We start from the raw sequence: 21,076 nt of genomic DNA on the forward strand, positions 1-21,076 counted from the left end.
AGCTGGAGCTGCTGGACAGATCTGCCTTGCTCCTGGGGCAGAGGCCTCCACTTCTGGGAGGGCCCAGGGGCCTAGCTGGTCACCTCTGAGGCTGGGCTCCCTTGGCCCCTAGCCCTGGTGGCCTGCAAGCCCTGGGTGGGGCGCATGCCTGCCCACACTGGCTTTGCATCCTGACCTTTTGGGGTATAAAATGAGGCTCCTAACTATGAGGGGTTTTTCCACCCTCAGCACGTGGGAGGGTTCCTGTGGGCACTGCCTGGGTGGGGACATGGTTAGGTGTGTCAGCTCGAGCCAAAGAAAGGTTTTCAAGTACTGATTTGCAAATCTGCTGGAGAGCAACAGACCCAGATGCTAAAAACCAGTCCCGTTTCCTGGATCTGTAGCTATGGTGAGCTCACACCGAGTCCTCCGGTAGTAGAGCACTCTGCCTCCTTTTAGTCATTTAACGAACACCCATCTGCGCTCTGCCAGGCCCTGTGCTATGAGCCAGAAGCTCACACTAGCAGCACCCAGCCGGGCATGGTGGTGCACACCTGCAGTCCCAGCGCTTGCGAGACAGGCAGGAGGAACGACGGGCGTTTGAGGCCAGCCTGGGCTACAGAGACCATGTCACAGAAAACACTACTGCTATTTGTGCTAGTGTTACTGCTGCTCCTAATAATGACAGTAGCAGCTCCTGTTTCTTCGCCACGCAGTTAGTGTGGATTGTGTCATCTGTGTCTCACAGCAGTCCTGGGAGTCATGTGCTGTTGGAGGCGCAGAGAGGTTAAGTGACTTTCCTAGGATATTCAGTGGCCTAGTTCAGGGCTACACTCTGCCTACCCGAGAGGAGGGAATTCAACAGCCAGCGTGGTCGGCTGGAGATGGAGGAAGCGGAGGGAGCGGGGGGAGCCTGGAGGGGCTTCCCTGGCTGGGAAGGTGACACAGGGACCAGGAGGACTGAGACTGCCTGCTGAGGACACGGAGGCTCAGAGCAGGACAGGTCCAGCCACAGTTCAGGGAAGCACATATTTTGTTATATTATTATTATTATTATTATTATTAATTATTATTTCAGTACTGGGGATTGAACCTTGAGTCTTTTTTTAAAATGTATTTGGTATAGGGTCTCACTACCCTCTCTACGCAGCTCAGACTCTAGTGATCCTGTTTTCACCCTTCTCAGTGCTGGGATTACAGCTGTGCACCACCACACCCGGTCTCCGTGGCCCAGCTCAGTGCACCTTGGAGCCGGGCTGGCGCAGCATGTGGTGCCAGGGATCAAACCCCAGTCTCTGCGCTTGCCTAAGCAGGCACTTCGTCCACGCAGCTATCTCGCTGGCTCTTGAACCTGGAGTCTTCATGTTAAGCTACATCATCAGCCCTTCAGTTTTATTTTGAGACACATTCTCTTGAAATTGCCTAGGCTAGGCGCCAGCCTGAGCCCCTCCTGCCTCAGCCTCCCAGAGGTCTGGGATTATGTTCATGTGCCTGCAGTCTGAGTGGCCTATCTTCCTGAGTGTGAGCTCAGAGGGACCCAGGATTGGGTGGCCTGGCCAGCATAGGGAGTCACCGTGCGACAGGGCCTACTCTAGGGCTGCTACCTGGGGGTGGTGGGGCAGGCAGCAGGTGACCAGGACTGGCCCCCACCAACCTGCAGGGTGGCTGGGAGCCCAAGGGCAGTGGGCCTGGCCAGTGGTGGTGCCTCCTGGCCTCATCAGTGCTGCAGTGACTGTCATTGTAGGGACATAGGGCTCCCTGGACCTGAGGCTGAGTTCTTGCTAATGCTGACAGTGGGCTTGGGACAGTCTAGTTCTTTTCTTTCTCCTCTCCTCTCCTCTCCTCTCCTCTCCTCTCCTCTCCTCCTTCTCCTCCTTCTCCTCCTTCTCCTCCTTCTCCTCCTCCTCCTCCTCCTCCTCCTCTTTCTCTCTCTCTCTTTTTGAGACAGGTTCTTGCTTTGTAGTGCAGGCTGGGCTTAAGCCCATGGCGATTGTCTCGCCTCAGGCTCCAGAGTGCTGGGATGACAGGTGGGTGCCGCCCTGCCTGGCTTGCAACCCAGTTCAATTAGGGGCATTTGGTGCTGGTTCTGGCCTGGATGGAGGGCTTAGTAGTTCAGGATAGTTATCTCTATTTAGCAGGTAGGGAAACTGAGGCCCAGGGACAAATGGGAAGGGGGAAGGGTTGGGTTAGGGTGTGAGGCTTGTGTCTGTCCTGAGTGCACTCACACATGGATTATCAGTGCGTCTGGAGGGATCCTGAAGGGCGGCAGAGGGGTGACTGATGTCTGGTGCAGCCACCACTGCACACCCTACAGTCACCGCGTATGGCCCTGTGTCCCCATTGGCTGAGGGGGGCCATTGTGACAGGGCCAAGGGGCTGGGAGCTGGGTCTAAGAAAGCAGGGTATTCCTGGTGGAGACAGGGCCCCGTGCTGAGGGGCGGGACGGGCGCACCTGCACAGGTCTGCTTTCCCAGGGAAATGGCCCTTTGCATAGCACCGCCTCGCCTGGGTCCTGGGGCAGACACGGTTCTGAACCCAGCTCCGGACGGAGGGCTGCTGGCGCGTGCACGTGGACACTGCATCTCAGCACGTGAGCAAGTCACTTTGTGTGGCATCCAGCTCCTTGTCGATGGAAATTTGTCAGGTCCCCGTTTGTTGGGGTATTTTATATCTTTCAATGGCAATTTAGATTTTTCTGCATGCGGTATTTATGCATCTGTTACAAGGTGAATTTCTGACCAGAAGCCTTTTGTCCTGCTGTTGCTGTAAATGTCTGTTTTTTTTTCCCCCCGCGGCTTCTCTGCATATTGATCTTGTATCTCGCAGTCTTGAAACTCGCCTTGTTCTGCCAGTAGATGCCTCTTGCCCCCGCCAGTTGCTGAGCTATCCTGGATGCAGCTGGACGTCTTTGCAGCTTGATCTTGATTTTCCCTGGTTTTTGTTTGTTTGTTTTGTTCTTTTAGTTCTATGAAATGCTAGAGCTAGAGGTGGCTGTGGCTCCTTGGTGAGCGCTTGCGCAGCATGCACGAGGCCTTGGGTTCCAACCCCAGCACTACAAGATGAAGAGGGGGCTTGCGCTTAGAACAGTTCCCCTGCCTGGTATCCAGGGGTCACCAGGGCCTTCATGGTCTGTGAGCTGATGGCTGAGGGTAGTGACCAATGCTGTTGCTGCCAGTGCTGCCTCCAGGTGCATCCCGGGTGCCCCCCTCAGTGGCTGCAGCCAGAGGGGACGGCATTGCATGACAGATGCAGTCATCTGGGTCCAGTCTGGCGCTCCTTGGTGGCCGCAGCCGTGGCAGTGTGTGTCTGATTTTCCACCCAACCCTTTCGGGCTCTGTACCCATCTCCTTCTAGGAGGTGGAAACAGCTGTCTCTGCTGCGACAGCAGCCCCAGACCTTTGTTCTTTCTCCAGTCTAGAAGGGAGAGCAGCACTGTCCTTCTATGGTTTCTCTCTTAAAGTCTAGGCTGTGCCACACCCCATGCCTGGCCTGGTGGCCGATGATGTCACCGTGTGCCTGTCTCCCTGGCTGCAAGCTGTGGGTGCATTGTTATGAGTCACCTGCTTGGAGTCAGTCCCAGGCTACCTTTTCCTGGGCCTTGCTTCTGCAGCCACTTCAGGGGTGGACAGCAGGCCGCTGTGGTGGCGGGGGCACGCGAACCTCTGTTGCTTCTTGGCTGTGGTGGGCTTCTCCAGCCCCAGAGATTCTAGGAGCAACAATAAGGAAGTCGGGCTGGGGAAATAGCTACGTGGTCTAAGCTCCTGCCTGGCAAGTGCAAGGAACTGGATTTGATTCCTAGTACCACATACTGTGCTGGCTCTGGAACGCTGGGCGTGGCATACTGGCCACCGAAACTGGGTGTGGTGGCACACGCCTGTAATCCCAGTGCTTGGGAGGCTGAAAACAGAATCACGACGAGTCTGAGACCCTGTAGACCCTGCACCAAATACATTAAATAAATAAAATAACAAAGTCAAAGGACGTTGTGGGGCAAGAGCTCTCAGCTTTCTGGTGTGGACAGGATGAACTCACTAAAAAATCCAGGCTATTACTGTGAGAACGTAGAGGGTTAGGTTGGATGTGGTCACGCACATCCTTAGTCCCAGAACTCTTGAAGCAGGAGGATCCCAAGTGTTAAGCCCTGCCTGGACAGTTCAGTGATTTCCCGCTCAGAAGTGCCCCCAGGCCCAGACCTTGTCTTCCTCGCCACCTGCACCCTTAGCTGGCTGTTGCCGCTCCAGCCCTCACTCCTGTGTTCACAGTGGCAAGGGAGATGCGCTGGCCTACCTATGCTGCTCCCTTTCCTTCAGTTCCTACCTGCACTTCTGAGGCCCTGCTGCCCGGGTGGAGGTCACATGGCCAGCTGGGAGCTGCAAGGGTTGCTGGAAAATGGGGGAAGGAGGGTCATGATTGGCCCGTGAGTGGGCGCACAGGGTCAGGTGAAGAACACGGGCTGTGCTAGCAAGGGCCCCGGGAACACCTGGCCTGGAGGATCTGGGTGTGATGTGTCAGGGTGGGAGCTGGGAACATGGGTGACTCTTCCCACGTGGCTTGCCTTTCTTACTCCAGAGAAATAGCAGACATTGAAATAGGTGTCGCTTCCCAGGACACTGAGGAAGTGCTGTAGTGGGGAGCTGGTCTTTGTCCCATGCTGACAGCAGGCACCTGGCCTTTTTGGTTTGGCTGCTCTGATGTTATTTCACAAAAAGAAGGGGCCTGCCCCTTAGCTCAGTTCTTTAAGTGGCTGCTTCAACAAAGCAGTCAGGCTCTGGTTGCTGTGGTTCGATTCCCATGCCCTGAAGGTATTTGGAACAACAACAAAAAAATCCTTCAAATTGAAACTGTCCTACCAGTTTGGTTTGAAACTGTCTCATTGCTATTTGTTTCTCAATAAAATTATGGAAAAAAAAAACCAACCAAACAAAAAGAAAACATTTGAGGACCTTGGTGCATCAGGTTCCCTCCTGAGAGATGGAGGAGAACGGAGAGGCTTGGTGACTGGCTGTGAGACACAGCCTGGAGGAGGCTCAGGCCGATGGAAGGGAAGGGCAGGGTGGTGGGCAGGGAGCCCTGCAGGGGCAGGAAGGTCCGACCGGGGTCCTCACCCAGGAGGGCCGAAGCCCATGCTCCTGTAACAAAAGGCTGGGCATGGTGGCACATACAAATCACAAGTTTAAGCCTAGCTTGGATAGTTTAGTGACTTTAGTGAGACCCTGTTGCAAAATAAAACATAAGAGCTGGGGGTGTAGCTTGATGGCCCTGGGTTAAATCCCCACCACCCTCCCCACAAAATTTGCTCGTTTACTTATTTAATGGTACTGAGCACCTCGAGACAGAGCTGTATTCAGTTGCCCACGCAGCACTTGAACTGGTGATCCTCCTGCCTCAGCCTCCCCAGCTCTTGATACTACAGGCCTGTGCCATGAGGCCTTGCTACAAGTTTTTTTTTTTTTGGTTTTGTTTTGGCTTTTTTTTTTAGTGTTTTGAGGCAGGGTCTCACTGCATAGCCCGGGCTGGCCTTGAACCTGAAGCAGTACTCTTGCCCAGCCTCAACAGTGCTCAGCTCACACAGTCTGTAACTTTTATTTAATCAGTGTCTCATGTGACGTAACGGCCTGTGGACAAGAAGACTGCAGATCCAGGGAGGGCTGGTGTGGCTGAGCTGTTCGGCACTTGCCTGGAAGTGTCCCGTCCAGACTTGGAGCCCCTGTCTCTGTCCTCCAGAGATGTCAGAAGCAAGGCCCATCACCAGGGACCTGCTCATGGAGACTCAGCTGCCCGAGCTGCTCCCCAGGCCTCTGCTGGCCCAAGGGGCCATGCGCATGACACAACCCTTGCAGGGAGAGGACCTTGGTTCCTCTGGGGTCACTGGCCTTGTGGAATGCCTGGAAGGCAGGTAGGTCCCAGGGTGCTGGCTTGGGTAGCCTCACTCTGTGCCTCAGCCCCTCACACTTCCAAAGTGGCCACCAGGGGCCTGGACACTGGCTATTGGGAGAGCGGCCCCCTGGCCTTAGGGGCCAGACAGGAGCCTTTCCCGCCTCTGTCCAGAGCCAGGCCCCTCCCAGTCCCATGGTAGGGCCGCTGGGCTGGCACCTGTGCCCGAGTTCCAGGAGCCTGGGACTTCCCAGATGAACTGCTGCCTCACCTGTGGGGAATGTGGGCGGGCTCCCAAGTCCAGAGGGCCCGGATTTAGTCCAGGGCGTGTGCCTGCGTATGTGTTTGGACGCATGCATAGCACCAAGGGCATGTGTCCACCCCATCTCAATCGGGGACTTGGGTTAGAAAGTGGGGTCATGTGCTTCTGACCCCCTCCATTCCTACACGGAGATGACTGGTTTCAGGATTGGGGACTTTGTGTAGGGGTGGGTGTCACAGGAGAGCTAGTGGAGGTGGAAAGCCAGCCTCACACCTGCCTGTCCATTGTCCACTCACCCTGCCAAAGTCTGGGGGGTGGTCCTGGGAAACCAAGGGCGCCGACTTTCCTGGGGTTTAGTGATCCCTGAGTGTGGGAAGGTTCTCACAGCTGCCCCAATGTGGGTCTCGGGCGCCCCCGAGTGGCCCTCAGAGAACAGCTGTACGCGGGGTGCGGGGAACCTCACCCAACACAGCTCCGGCCACCCATCCCTCCCCACAGCAACCTGGTGGCCCTGCGCTTGGCCTGCATCGGCGATGAGATGGACCTGCGCTTTCGGAGCCCCCGCCTGGCCCACCTGCCTGGGAGGGCCATGCACAGGTAAGCCGCTGGGCCCCAGGTGGGTGGAAGGCCCAGGAGCAGAGTCCCGGGCTCCTGGAACTCAAGCACAGGTGCCAGCCCAGCGGCCCCCACTCCCAGGCCCCCACGAACCCTTGAGCTCCCCCAGCCTTGGAAACGGCCGAGCCCCGGGCCTCCTGGGTGCAGACTTGGAGGGCAGTGTGGGCGAGGGGCCCCAGGACAACGGCAGGGGCTGACCGGGGGAGGGGGCTGCAGTCACAGCTGTGCACCAGCCCAGCATCTCGTGGCCCAGGCGAGGAGGAAGCAGGAAGTCGTAGAGGACCTGTGTGCAGCAGACAGCGCGGAGGTGCAGCGGGAAGATCGGCACTCGCCCCTCACAGGCGCCCACCCTGGTTGTCTTACAGCCTGGCCGTCACTTACAGCCAGACGGGTCTCTGGGGTGTGCTCAGAAAGCTGACCCACGCTGTCACTAGCCTCGGGGACAACCTGCGGGCCTGGGGACGCCCGGCCCCCCGCACCTGGGTAAGCGCCCAGGCCTTGGCCGACCCCTGCCACCCTATGGGGCCGCCTTCCTGCCCATCCCTCTGCCTCACCCGGCCCTCACGGTCCCCTCTGTCCCGCAGGTGTCCCCTACGCGGCTGCTGCCCGCTGTGCTGCTGTTGCTGCTGCTCCTTGGGACACTCCGGCTGCTGCTGCAGTGAGGCCGGCGGGTGGGCGGGGCTGGTCCCTGTCCCTCGGCCACCGTGGCCCCCAGGTGGCCGCCGCCTAGCCGGCTTTATTCTTTTTAATGGTAGTATTTTCTGAAGATCATTTTTATATTTAAGCTCATGATAGTGCTGGAACACTGCTGAGATCTCGCACCGGAGTTTGCACTGTTTTTCTAGGGGATGAATTCTTTATACCTCGGGGCCATTACTGGTTAATGCCTGCTCTGTACCGGCTGGGCCACTCCGTGACCCTGGCCCTCCCGGGCGGCTGTCCCTGGAAGGAGCCTCCAGCCCGTGGGGGCTGGTCACGTGGGTGGCAGAGGTGTGCCGGCCACACCCCGTGTCAGCGATGCCAGGCACACAGAATCTACTGGTCTAGATTTCTGAGAGGTGGAGAGTTCAATAAAACGTTGGTTTTCAGCTGGGCTCTTGTCCTCGCTGGGTTGCAGCGCCCCTAGAGGCCGGTCGTGGTGGAGGGAGAAGGTGGGCTCTGCCCCGCCTGGTGCCCCCTGGCGGCAGGTCCTGGCTCGGGTTTGCAGTGTTTGTCCCAGCTATCCTACCCTGGTGCCTGCAGTCCATCATTAGGGGTTCTGTGTGTCCTCTGTCCACTTGTCCTGGGGCCAACTGGAGGGGGCCTGGGCAAGGCGAGCCGGGGGAGGGGCCGGGCTCTGCCCTTAGGTTCTGTACCTGCCCGACTCCAGGGCTGTTCTTGAGGCCCCAGCAGGGACCAGATGTCCCACTCACACTGAAAATGCCCACTGGGTTGGGGTTCCCACACCAACCTTTCCGGGCCCCCCAAATTCCCCTGGCCCAGGCTGCCCCTTCTGGCCTCTCAAGCCCAGAGGCGGCCAAGGACTTCACCTACGGAGTGCATCCCCAAGCTCCCCCCGCGCGGCCCTGCCGAGGGCCCCAGACCAGGCCTGCGGGCCGCTCATACCTCTTGGGGCTGCTGTGAGTGGCATTCAGAGGTCAGGCGTGGTGACCCACGCCTGTAATCTTAGGACTCTGGGAGGTGAGGCAGGATGCCAAGTCTCAGCCCAGCTTAGGCAACTAAGACCCTGCCCTGAAAAAAAAAATATGAGAAAGGAAACTCAGCATAGTGGCACAGGCCTATAATCCAGTACTTGGGAGGCTGAGGCAGGTGGATCGCTGAGTTCAGGCTAGCCTGGTTTACCAACTGGGCTTGAGGCCAGCTTGACCTTCAGAGTGAAACTGTGTCCAAAAAAGGCAAAACAAAAAACAACAACCAAAAAAAGAAAGAGAGAAAGAAATGGGGGCTGAGGAAGTACCTTGGTATAAAGCCCCGAGTTCAATCCCAGCTATGTAAAAAGTTCTTTGTAGCTGGGTGTTCTAGTGCACACCTATAATCCAGCACTTGGGGAGGCTCTGGCAAAACAATTATAAATTTGAGCCCAGCCTGCAGGACTTGGTGAGAGATAAAGATAAAACAGAGAGAGAGCTGGGCTACAGTGAACCTGGCTTCAGCCCCCAGGACGCACAGAACGGTCCCACTTGGCGTGCACCTTTAGTCCCAGCTACCCTGGAGGCTGAGGCAGGTGCATCCCAAGCCCAGGAGTGGAAGACCAGCCTGGGCAACAGACAAGATTCTGTCTTGGGAAGCACGAATTCCCGTGCTGCCGCCAGTACTCACTGAGGCCAAGATGAAGAGTTCCTAAGCTGCAGTGGCACTCAGCCAGGGCTGTGTGGAAGCGTGTGTGGCTGTGGAGTCACAATGCCTGGCAACGTGACAGTGTCCCTCGCATCGGGACAGCTGCCAAAGAGGGGGCAGTCCATATGCCCCTAGGCCAGCAGGGCCCCCACCGAGAAGCGCCTGGAGCGTGGCCTGCACCTGTGCAGGGGCTACCAAAGACACGACATGCCAGGAGCATGTTACCGCACGGTTCCCGACACCAAGAGACCACACAGGGCTCAGGTGGCTCACAAAGGCTGTGTTCAGCACCAGCACCAGTGGGACACCTGGGTGCCCCTATCTGTAGCCCACGGCTCGGCCACACCTGTACACTGTCCCTGCCACGACTCTGCACACAGCAGGTGTGTGCTACACTTTCTGGACACACGAGGGACACAGGACTCAAGTCTTCCAGCTGTTGCTGGCTGCTGAATCTAGGCTGGCTGCTGAGGCCTTGCAGAGACAGGGCCAGAGGAGTTGCCCTGCCCAGGCTGGCAGGGGCCCACCATCCACAGTACATCTAGCTCCATGGAAGCACCATGCGCCTTGTCCCTAGCACATGAGCATTTCCCAGAGGGAGGGGACAGACTGGGTCACCACAGAGACCTTTGTTCTTCCAAAGCACGGGCAAGCAATCCTTCCACTCTCTTCTATGCGGGGGCTGAAGACTGTGTCCTGGCTCTGGCCTGTGGGGTCACCGCAGAGACTGCTCGGGGTCTGGGACCTCACTTGGATCCTCACCAGCCCGCAGCACGTCCACATGGTCGTAGAACTTCCAGGCCTGCAGGTTACAGCTCCGCAGGATGCTGCCCAGCTGCTGCCCGGGGCCAACTTCCCACGTCCTGGGGAAGGCGGTGCCCCGCCTGCGCTCGTAGATGGCGTGCATGGTCTGCTCCCACTTCACTGGGGACACCACCTGCTGCCCCAGCAGCTTCCGGATGTGCTGGGCGTTTGCATACCTGTGCCCACTCACGTTGGCATGCACGGAGACCAGGGGCTGCTTAATGTCGATGGCCTTCAGAGCCTGTGCCAGGGGCTCCACGGCCGGCTGCATGAGGCGAGTGTGGAAGCCGCCGCTCACCGGCAGCATCTTGGTGCGCCGAAAGTGGTACTTGGAGGAGTTCTGCCGGAGGAACTGCAGGGCCTGGGGAAGGGGTCACGCAGGCAGGTCAGGGAGAGCTGTGCGAACCTCGCCCTGTGCGCACGGTATGTGCGTTGCCACGAGGGCCCACCCAGGCTTGATCCCCCAAGCCTTGAGTAAGTTTTGTTTTGCAGTACTGAGGAATGAACCTGGGTCTCCCTACTGAGCCACGTCTCTGTCCCCAGCACTTTTCATTTTTTATTCTTTTTTGCTTTGTAACAAGGTCTTGTAAGCTGCCAAGTCTGGCTTTAACTTACAATGCTCCTGCCTCAGTCTCCCACAGTGCAGGGATTAGAGCCAAGCACTACCCTAAATTGACACTTTCAGTTCTGGTTAAACCCGGGTGTACATCCAGGCTTCCTGAGGTCACCCTGCAGGCACCGATCACATACGCCAACTGGGAAGGTAACCTAGCCCAGCACAGCAGTGTTACCATGGAAACAGGTCTGGCCAGGGTGGCAGCCCAGGCTGGTCACGGGGCCTCTGAGCTCTTCCTCCTACTCCCTGAAACACACAGTCTCATCCACTCCCGATGGCTGACAGAAGATGGCACCCCCAGAGAAACATGCTCACTTTCAACTGGAGGCCTACCACATGGGGCAAGGACTGCTCCATAGCTAGCCTGAGAGCTTCACTCCACACTGGATACGGGGAAGGGCCTTCTCCTGGGCTCCTGGGTGTGGCACTTCTGGGTCCCAAAGATCAGACTAGGGGCCCCAGGAGCCATGCCTAGAAGCCACGCCCAGCCTGCAGTGCACAGGGCAGGAGCCAGGCCAGCCCTTCTGGGTGCTCCCTGAGGCTGCTGGGAGGAATGAGCAGTTAGCCTGTGATTAAGGTCCTTCCCATCATGCCACTGTGGTCACAGAGGGGGCTGCGGTCTCACTGTGTAGTATCTGAGGACACGTGGCAGGGGCCAGGTCCTGATAGGGAGAAAGTGAGTGTGGTTGAGCAGGAACTAAAGCCAGAGTGAGACCAACGCGGGTTCAGATTCTGCCTCCAGCTGCGTGCTGTGGAGTGCATCTGTCAGCTCCTTGGGAGGCTGAGGCAGGAAGATTAGGACAGCAGTGGGGCAACAGTATCACCTTGCCTCAAAAGAAGGTGGCGCTTAATCCCACCACTTGGGGAAGCAAGCTCAGTACAAGTTTGAGGCCAGTTTAAGATACACAGCAAGACGCTATCACAAAATGAAAACAAAACGGAACAACCTGCTTTGTCCATCAAGTGCCTGTCCTCTGTCTGCCTCAGCTTGTACTAAAACAGGAATGAGAATTACCTCCAAGGCTGGGTGTGACAGCGACACCTGTAATCCCAGCACTCGGCACTCGGAGGATAGCCTCAAATTGGAGGCCAGCCTGGGCTACACTGAGATCAAGGCTAGCCTGAACTTTATAGTCTGTTTCAAAAAAAAAAAAAAAAGTCACCTCCGAGCCAGGCATGGTGATGTGCACCTTTGATCCCAGCACTCTGGGAGGCTGAGGCAGAGAATTGCAAATCTGAACTCAGCCTGGGCAACTTGGTGACTCCACCTCAAAATTTTAAAAGGGCTGGGGACATAGCTGTCACTCAGTGTACAGGCCCAGAGTTCAATCCCCAGTACTGCAAACAGCCCTGCCCCCCAAATGCCTGGCCCTCTCCTGGGGTCCGCTGCACTGGCCAGCCGCACACCTGTCCCCGAGTGCTGGCCCCAAATGTCCTTTCCACAGGCTTCCTGCTTCTCTGCTCATGACAGTGCTTCCTGGCTCACCCTTCAGGAGCCCACTGTACAGGCTCCCAGTGTTGGACTGTCCCTGCCAACACTCCTGCCCTGAGTGGCCCATGCACATAGGTCTCCCTCTGACAGCAAGATTTGACTGAGTGGCCTATGTGTCCCCAGTGTTGGTGACACCCACTGTCCCAGCTGGGATCTGAGGGGGCCCCGCCGCACCCACCTCCAGGTGTCCTGAGATGACCCTGCAGTGCGGGAAGAGGTAGTTGGACACCTCGCACACGGGATCCTCGATGCCCAAGGACCTACAGTGCTCCCGGGCGTCCAGACAGGCGGAGGCGAACTTGGACTGTGGCTGGCCAAGCACAGACAGCATCCCGCTGGGGATAGCTTCCGACGCCGCTTGCATGGCCTCAGCACGGACCTTCACAGCATACAGCCCTGTGCAGAGCAGGGAGAGAGAGCTCTTGGGCTCTCGGTGGAGCGCAGCTGGGACTCATCGGGTCCCCTTGACCAACAGAGACACCATGGACCTGCCTGTGTCTGCTAGGTGCCAGTCACGCCCATCAAGTCACTTCTTGCCAAAAGCCTGGCACAAACAGGGCAGGGGTATACAGCAGGGGTGTTCTGGGGGCAGGGGATTCTGTCTAGGCACAAGGACAGGACACTGACACATGGGGATCTCCTGACGTGTGATAAGGCGAGGCCAGGGATGCTGCTCCAAAGAACACCCCACAGTGAATGAGACAGCTCCGCCCCAAAAGGCTGCCCAGTGCCAACACCAAAGCACCCTGCCGAGAAACCTCAGGCAGGCTGAGACCACACCCCAGACCAGCCCAAGGTTCTGCCTCATACCTTCAGCAAACTCCATGGCTCCGGCAAAGACGAGGGCTGCAAATTCCCCCACACTGAACCCAGCAGCAGCGACACAGTTCTCGATCACCTGCAGTGACAGATGCAAGTGAGGCCAGAGGCTCTAGAAGAGCTCAGAACCAGGGCCTGCACCTGCCACTGTGAGCTAGGTGCCACACTGGCCTGGTGCTCCAGCTGGAAGAGGACCCAGGGGTGGCCCTGACAGTCGCTGAGTCCAGCCCTGTACTGATGGGACTCCATGGCATGGCTCTGGATCTTCTCACCTTTGTGTGGAGCAGCCTCAGGCCATGGGGCGTGTGGAAGTGAACTGGGCAGGCTAAAAGCATCGCGCTTTTCAAAACTTTTTGAGGGGCCGGTGAGATGGCTCAGTGGTCTAAAGCACCTACTTAGAACAAGCTTAGCAAAGCACAGGGACCGCGGTTCAATCCCCCCAGCACCACATGCCAGCCAGCCCCGCCCCCTGGTGGGCTGAGCTGGCCACACACACACACACACACACCTAAAAATAAATAAAAATTAAAAAAAAAAACAAACTTTTTGAGACAGGGTCTTGCTATCAGCTCAGGTTGACCTTGAGCTCCCTTTTTTGCCCAAACTGGTTTTGAACTCAGCAATCCTCCTGCTTCAGCCTCTCAAGTGCTGGGATAACAGGCATGCGCCACCACACCTGGCCTAAAAGCATCACTTTTCAAGTCACAGGCTGGGTATCTTAGCCTGGGAGAGTTCATCCATCCCTGAGGGAGGTGTGTGAAAACACTGTCTGTAAATCACTCGGCAGGAACCTGGCCCTGGTTAGGCACTGAACAGATGTTGCTAGCAGCACTCGGGGAACTACCTAATTTCTTTACTGCCTGAGTACTCCTCACCCACAGGTGTTCTTCTCCCAGGGGGCTGTGAGGGTGAAATGAAGGCACTCAAGGACTAGCTTAACATTTACTGTCTTCACGCTGTCCCACACTAGAAGGAACTGGTTCACCACTGTAAAGTAAAATCATTCAACTCTCCGGGGCTGAGGCAGAAGGAGCGGAAGTTTAAACTCTGCTGGAGCAACATAGTAAGACCCTGTCTCACTAAATATAAGTAAAACGCGCTAGGGATGTAACTCAGTACGAAAGGCCTGGGTTTAATCTCCAGTACAGGAGCAAAACAAAATTAGGATTAAGTTTAATCCTGTTTAAATCACGTAATACAAATAATTAAAAATCACAACCCCTTTCCCTGCTATGTTATCTGCTTGCAGTAGATGCAAGCTGCCCCGGGACAGGGATCTGGCTTTTGCCCTCGGCGCCTCCAGCCGGGCCTGGCACCTCTGGAAGCTGTCTGAAGCTGCCCTGTGAGTCGGGCGCTGGGGCCCTGGCCGAGCCCGCGTTCCCCATCTTCCCCGGGCCTCGGCCTCACCGCCGGCTGCAGGTGGTGTAGCTTCTCCACGGCGGCCAGGGAAGCCACGAAGACGGCGGGCTGGCAGTGGACGGTGCGGTCCAGGTCCTCCTGCGGCCCGTGCAGGCTGAGCTCCAGCAGGTCGTAGCCCAGCACGCGGCGCGCGGCGTCGTAGAGCTCGCGCACGCGCGGGAAGCCCAGCAGCCCGCGGCCCATGCCCACCTCCTGGCTGCCCTGGCCGGGGAACAGCAGCACGGAGCGCTGCCCGGGCGTCCTCCGCCACGCCGGCGCCGCCGAGGGCTCCTCCGCTGCCGCGGTGGCGTCCCGCAGCAGCTCCGCCACATCCACGGCGCCCGGCGGGGGCACCGGGAAGCTCGAGGCGCCGCGAGAGAAGCGGACGCCCCAGCCTCGGGCCCGCGCGACTCGAGCGACCCGGGCGCTCATGCTGGGAGTGCTCGGCGCGCGCGTTACTGCGGCGACTGTTGTCGGACTGCGGCGGCGCGACGCAGCGTAGTCCCTCGCGTATTTCCTGCCGGGCTGTCTGAAAGAAAGGTTCCGGGGTTATCTGTTCCGTCAGGGCTCCAAGACCTTTGCGGCTGCGTGTGGGAGGCCTGTGACCGGTGCACTTCTTTGAAGTTCCTCCCCGGAAAGAACTGGATACGACGCATCATTCGTAGACTAAACAGTAGATTGTATTGTAATCATCTTTTAAAAAATTGTTATGGGGGGCCGGGGAGATGGCTCAGTGGAATAAGCGCTTCCCTGGCAAGTGCAAGGGCCTGAGTTCAATCCCTGGTTCCGCCAAAAATAAATAAATAAATAATAATAGTAATAATAATAAATTGTTATTATATTTGCAGTACGGAATCGTTGATTTCATATTAGGTTATGTAGCCTTAAAGACAAATGAAATCAATTTGCAGGAAAATAGAACTTGAGACCTACTTTCAAGTGAAATACTTTTTACCCAGACTGTGCATAGTATTTGAAACTTTCCACATTCTTTCTTACATACAATTCTGCCACAACAATAAGTAAAATATCAGCTCTCTTTTGTGTTTCCTACAAACCAAACACAATGCCTGGCACATAATAAGCACTCAATAAATCTTTGTCACTAAACAAAGCCTGTTTTTTTTGTTTGTTTGTTTTTGTTTTTGTATTTAGGACAGGGTGTACAGGGTCTTACTGTGCAGATCGGACTCGTAGTGATCCTCCTGTGTGCATCCTCCTTAGTACTGGGATTACAGGCGCTCGTGCCACCACACTCAGTCTCAATCGCTGTCTCAGCGCGCCCTGGGGGCGGGGCTGGCCCGGCAGCCCCGGGGGGGACGGGGATCGAACCCCGGTCCCTGCACCTGCTTGAGGTGCTTTTTAATCTATCGAGCTGCTTGGCCTGCCCTTGTTTTTACATTATTTCCACTTCTCATAGCAGGCCGTAATGGACAGGTGCAAGTATTCAGTTTATAGACAGAGTCCAAGATGCAGTGCTAGGGAGAGATCTGGAAGTTTTTGGAGGGTGTGTGTGGGGGTGGGTTTAGCAGAATCAAACTCAGGTCCTCGCTCTTGGCAAGCAGATGCTGTGCCTCTGAGCTACATCCTCAGCAGAGATCAGGGACTGGAAGGTGGCTCGTCCAGCTCCTGATCGCTGCTGTAGGCCGGGTCAGAGCGAGAGCCGCAGCCTTACCTCCTCCCAGCAGCCCTCCTTCCCGCTGATCTGCCCTCATTTCCGTTCAGCTTTCCCCAGGGAGCCCGGGACACCCATGCACAGTTGCACTTCACAATGACAAGCTCGAGGAAGGGCTACATCTTAGTCTGCTGGCTGCTGTAACGAGGCCATACACCGGGGAGTCTTGATAACAGGAAAACATATTCCTTAACATTCCTGAGGCCGCGAATGAGAGATCGAGATGCTTGCAGACCCTGTGTGTGAAAAGGGCCTGCTTCGGGTTTGCAGATGACCTCACGGGGGGAAAGTGGAGGGAGAAGTCCCTGAACATCCTCCTCCTTTGACAACATCATTCCATTCACCAGGGCCCACTCTCAGGACTTAACTGTTCCCAAAGGCCTCATCTCTAAATACCATCACAAACCACATCAGCAAGGCTGCTTTGCTGGATTTGACTGAAAAGTCCAATAAACAAAGACCTAACTCTTGGGAAGTCCATGACGGCCTTGCTTTTGGAGGAAAGCTGCGTGTCCGACTAGAGAGGGATTTGCTAGATGAAATATGGCCTCATAAAAGATACAGAACGGATCTTCAGGTTAAGGCATGCACAGAGCAGGCACTTACTCTGGAAACCCATAAATCCACAGCAAAGAGGCCATTGGAAGACGTAAATCCCACACAGACAGAGGGAACAGGAAAGGGGATCCCAGCGGCAGACTCTGGAAGCTGGGCAGAGGCATGCTGGAGCCGCCCACCTTGGCTGCCTTCACAGTAAAATCCCCTCAGCAGAAGGGAAAGCTGAAAATCAGTGCTCATTCGTACAGTGGGATCCTACAAAGCTTTGGAACTGGCAGGACCAGCTGCTTCTAGATTCAAGGGCAAAAGACGACTAAAACAGAGATCTATTTGCATAGATCCTTAGATCACCCCCTCTCCCTGCCCTACTCTGGCAAGTACCTGGCTTTTGTCTGGGAAATGGTCACCCTGTGGCTGGGCATGGCAGGGACAGCAGCAGATGTGAGCCCACTGCTGACACAGGTGGGCCCTGCGTGCTGGGTGCAGAGACCCCTGCATGCTCCTTTGGAGGCAGACCCTGTCCCCGCTGGACTGGAGGACCTAGGGAACCTCACAGTGCAAAGGGAAAGCAGCCCCAAGATTCCCAAGCATTTGAGGAAAACTTCTTATAAACAGTGAGAAAGAAAAAAAATACATATATATGTATATATATATATATATATATATATATATATATATATAGAGAGAGAGAGAGAGAGAGAGAGAGAGAGAGAGAGAGAGTAGAAATCATGGAGAAGAAAGCAGTTGTTCTAAGGAGACAATCATTACTATCTTTAAGACATAAGAGAAGCTGGACATGGAAATGCATGCCTGTAATCCCAGCACTCAGGAGGCTGAGGCAGGAGGACCAGTGTGAATTTGAGGACTACATAGTGATATAGATGACCTCATGTGGGGTACATATGGAGGCTGTCTCCGAAGGAAAAAGAAGAACCAGTGAGATAGCTCAGTGGACTAAGTCCCTGCTTAGGCAAGCACAGGGACTGGAGTTTCATCCCCAGCAGCATGTACTGTGCTGGCCTCAACCCAGTACTCAATGACCAAGACCAGATGTGGAGGCACACGCATGTAATCCCAGCGCTAGGGAGGCTGGAAACAGGAGGATCACTACAAGTCTGAGCTGTGTAGTGACACCCTGTACCAAATATATCAAAAGAAAGAAAAACAAAAGAACATTCAGAAAATAAAAGAGAATCTCTTGATATTAAATATAGGAAAGAACAGTTGAAAACTTACAATAGAAGACCAAAAGAGAAAGTGGCGGAAAAGTACATAACAACTATAAAAAAATCCCAAATCATTCAATTTTGAAAAACAAAATAAAGCAAGCATGAAAATAAAGTAAAAAAAAAAAAAGTCACATTTTCCAAACTGAAAGTGCTGGAGCGCTGGTACAATGGATGAAATTAGACTCCCCCATGAGGATTTTTAGGTCAAATTTCAAAACTTAATCCAAGTCAGTTGTGGGTTCCGTCCAGGTGCAGCAACATCCTGGAGGGCTCGCGCAGCCAGCGCTGGCCATGCCCTGGAGGACGAGGGATTTCGCAATGCTTGCCTCCCGGAGGATGGGCTCCGCCAGAGCGGGGGACCTGCTATTGGCATCACGGGATGCGCGCTCTGGGGCTTAGGAGGAAGAGAGGGTCACTCTGCTCCTGCTCCTCCGGGCTGCGCAGGCCTGGGTGGGCTGGGCTGCGCCTGGGGAGGCCTCGCTGGTGCGGATCCTCTGCAGGGTCCCAGGAAGGCCGAGAACCAGATGCCAAGTGCTGTGTCCGAGAGACAAAGCCACGCTGGCCTTCACTGCAGACCTGGGCTTGAGGCCCCTAAACGGGCGTGTTACTCCGTGGGCACATTCCACCTGCACAGCGCAGCCCTGGAGACCTAAGCACCTCTGTGGTCCTGCTCCTCCTCACACCTTTAGGGACTGAACCAGGGCCTTTGACGTAGAGATGCTTGTTTAGAGATGCATTCTCTATTCTTTATTTTATTTATTTATTTATTTATTAAATTTTTATTTATTTATTTATTTATTTATTGTCTGTGTGTGGCCAGCTCAGCCCACCAGGGGGCGCGGCTGGCTGGCATGTGGTGCTGGGGGATTGAACCGCGGTCCCTGTGCTTTGCTAAGCTTGTTCTAAATAGGTGCTTTAGACCACTGAGCCATCTCACCAGCCCCTATTCTTTATTTAGAGATGGTTCTTGCACAACTAAGCCACTCAGTTGCCTGCGCTGAGTTTAAGTTTTTAATCCTCCTGCATCAGCCTCCCAGAATGCTGGGGTTATAGGCATGCGCTGCGCCCTCCTCTTCAGCCTTTACTGTGTGGGTTACATTTCCACATGCACTTCGGTGAGGATATGAAAGCCACAGTCACTGTGCCACCCGGGACCTGAGGGTCCACCCGGGTGTGCAGTGAGGGCGTGGTAGGCGAGGCGTGAAGCTGACGCCTACACCAGGCTTGGGTGGCTGGCGCAGTGCGCTCTGGACCAACTCAGTGAGGTCCCGTCTCAGAATAAAAATTCAAAAATAAAAAAGGACTGGGATGTAGCTTGGTGATAGTGTGTGTACCTGGCATGTACTTGTTCTGGGTTCAAGTCCCTGTACTACAAAAATCAATAAACATCCCAGAATAGAGGCCCTGGCCTAGGACCACTGACCTCTTGCTAAGGAGTACAATGACAGAATAAAACAAACAAGAGGTATATGTTTTAGTTACAGGGGGCACCAGAATGGTCAAAGCCCAATGAGGGGCTAAGGCCCAGAGGCTCGCTGTCCTTTACGAGGTGCGCAGTGATCCAGGGGTGCGCTCGCTCGTGGGCTGCAGGAAGTGGCGGGGTGAACCACTGACACAGTCAAGGTTCAAGGATCGGGGGACAATGCATTTCTGAAAAAGCGCGTGGGAGCAGATCAGGGTTAACAAGTAACCTCCCTGACTGTTTGCCCGCTGGACTGCGGCAGCAGGACAGAATTTGGGGGAGCCAGAGTCTGCTTCGTCTTCTCTGAGGCACTGGGACCCCACACGCTGCTGCTCCTGGCCCCCGGCCAGAGCCCTGGCCAGAAGTGTAGATCGCACCAGTCACTTAGGCCGAGGATGGACTTTCAATTCGATTTTTTTTAATTATTTATTTATTTTAACATTTTTTAAATTATTTATTTATTTTTACATTTATTTATTGTGTGTGTGTGTGTGTGTGTGTGTGTGTGGCCAGCTCAGCCCACCAGGGGGCGGGGCTGGCTGGCATGTGGTGCTGGGGGATTGAACCGCGGTCCACTGTGCTTTGCTAAGCTTGTTCTAAGTAGGTGCTTTAGACCACTGAGCCATCTCTCCAGCCCTCAATTCGATTTTTTAAAATGTCAGTTTATTGATATCAATTATTGCCCGCTCTGCACCGAGTCAAGCTGGTCCTCAGTATCCCAGCCTTCGGGGCTGAGGCAGGAGGATCACTGCGCCTTCAAGGCCAGGCCCGGCTCTGCAGTGAATTCAAGGCTAGCCTGAACCACATGTGGAGACCATGTCACAAAAACAAGTAAATAAACAAAGCCCTAAAGAAAAGCGGGGGTGTGTTCAGCCCCCAGGTTGAGGTACAAACGACCTTTGGGGGTGGGCAGGAGTCTGTGGGGAGACCACAGGGCCTGGGGCTACTCCAGAGCCAGGGTAGAGGCACCCCCCTCCTTGCTGTAACAAGCTCCAAGTGTGTGTGCACATGTTTTACACACATTGCTACAGGGAGAACAGGGCAGGAAGCGCTTGTTAATGTGGAAGGAGGCTTCTGATTCATTATTGCAAGGGGAAAAAAACAAGTTACACAACCGTTTATTGCCTGAAAGTTCTTGTAAAGGAAAAGGAACTTAGATCCCTGCTTTGTAAGAACAAAGGTGTTGAAGGGCTTCCTCTCTAGGTGGTGGGAGTGGGTGGTTGTAAGTTTTTTCTTCTTTCTTGCTTGTATATTTTGCTATGTATGTACGTATATATGTATATTTTCTTTTTTTTTTCTTATAATTTTTTTTTTTTTCAGAACCAGGGATTGAACTCAGGCCCTTGCGCTTGCCAGGGAAGCGCTTATTCCACTGAACCATCTCCCGGCCCCATATGCATGTTTTCACACAGGGTCTCACTATATAGTTCAGTGAGGCCTTGAACTCACTATATAGCCAGGCTGGCTTTGAACTCCTCATGCCTCAGCCTCCCCGAGCGCTGGGATGACAGGTGCATGTCACCATGCCAGGTCCTGCTTCTTTTATGATGAGCAGGGGCTGCTGATGGCACAAAGCAAACACATGGCGGAGGGGACTGTGCTTCTCCAGTCACTCGGAGCTGGGAGGCAGTGAGCGGACTTCCCGAGTGGGGCCCTGACCCCAAGCTGATGGCCCGGGGCAGTCTCTTCCCCTCTCCGGGCATGGGAGCTGGCCTCAATCCTCTGGCAGCCAGAGGAGCTGGCATGGGCCAGCTGCCCAGGAAAGGCACCCTGGGGACTGGGGCAGAGGTGGTTTCTGGAAAGAGCTCCTGGGGGATGCTGGGACCCACAGGTTAGGATGGGTGGAGATGCCAGGGTGGGCACAGGGAGCTCAAGCAGGGGCATCATAGGCAGAGCCACAAAGGGGGAAGGTGGAGGAGTCAGCCTGTGCTAGGGCTTGGCCAGGAGGTGGGGTGT

At 55.3% G+C, this 21,076-nt stretch overlaps 3 protein-coding genes across 6 annotated transcripts in view; 1 reads left to right on the top strand and 2 right to left on the bottom strand.

The window, feature by feature from the left end:
* Window positions 1-5,485: 5,485 nt before the first annotated feature.
* On the top strand, window positions 5,486-8,511 carry Bik (BCL2 interacting killer). The gene is made up of 4 exons (XM_023702459.1): window positions 5,486-5,875; window positions 6,614-6,712; window positions 7,096-7,213; window positions 7,315-8,511. The coding sequence occupies exons 1-4, from the start codon at window positions 5,706-5,708 to the stop codon at window positions 7,390-7,392; spliced, it is 465 nt and encodes a 154-aa protein (XP_023558227.1). The 5' UTR covers window positions 5,486-5,705; the 3' UTR covers window positions 7,393-8,511.
* A 136-nt stretch (window positions 8,512-8,647) lies between these two features.
* Window positions 8,648-14,665, bottom strand: Mcat (malonyl-CoA-acyl carrier protein transacylase). Of its 2 annotated transcripts, XM_004642445.2 has the most exons (4): window positions 14,206-14,665; window positions 12,790-12,877; window positions 12,158-12,375; window positions 8,648-10,232 (listed from the first exon to the last, which is right to left on the bottom strand). In XM_004642445.2, exons 1-4 carry the CDS (start codon window positions 14,626-14,628, stop codon window positions 9,783-9,785), a joined length of 1,179 nt encoding a protein of 392 aa, XP_004642502.1. In that variant the 5' UTR covers window positions 14,629-14,665; the 3' UTR covers window positions 8,648-9,782. The 2 variants fall into 2 exon arrangements, with proteins under 2 accessions (XP_004642502.1, XP_023558224.1); XM_023702456.1 differs by lacking the exon at window positions 12,158-12,375 and having other exon boundaries at window positions 9,993-10,232.
* Ttll12 (tubulin tyrosine ligase like 12) overlaps window positions 13,286-21,076 on the bottom strand; it is a 32,613-nt gene continuing 24,822 nt past the window's right edge. For all 3 annotated transcript variants that reach the window (XR_002818300.1, XR_002818299.1, XR_002818298.1), the window contains exon 15: window positions 13,286-13,306. The gene's annotated coding sequence lies outside the window, so the exon portion shown is untranslated. The remainder of the gene's footprint in view (window positions 13,307-21,076) is intronic.

Source organism: Octodon degus, unplaced genomic scaffold, assembly GCF_000260255.1.
Source record: "Octodon degus isolate 3935 unplaced genomic scaffold, OctDeg1.0 scaffold00153, whole genome shotgun sequence".
In the NCBI taxonomy this organism is placed as follows: domain Eukaryota; kingdom Metazoa; phylum Chordata; class Mammalia; order Rodentia; family Octodontidae; genus Octodon; species Octodon degus.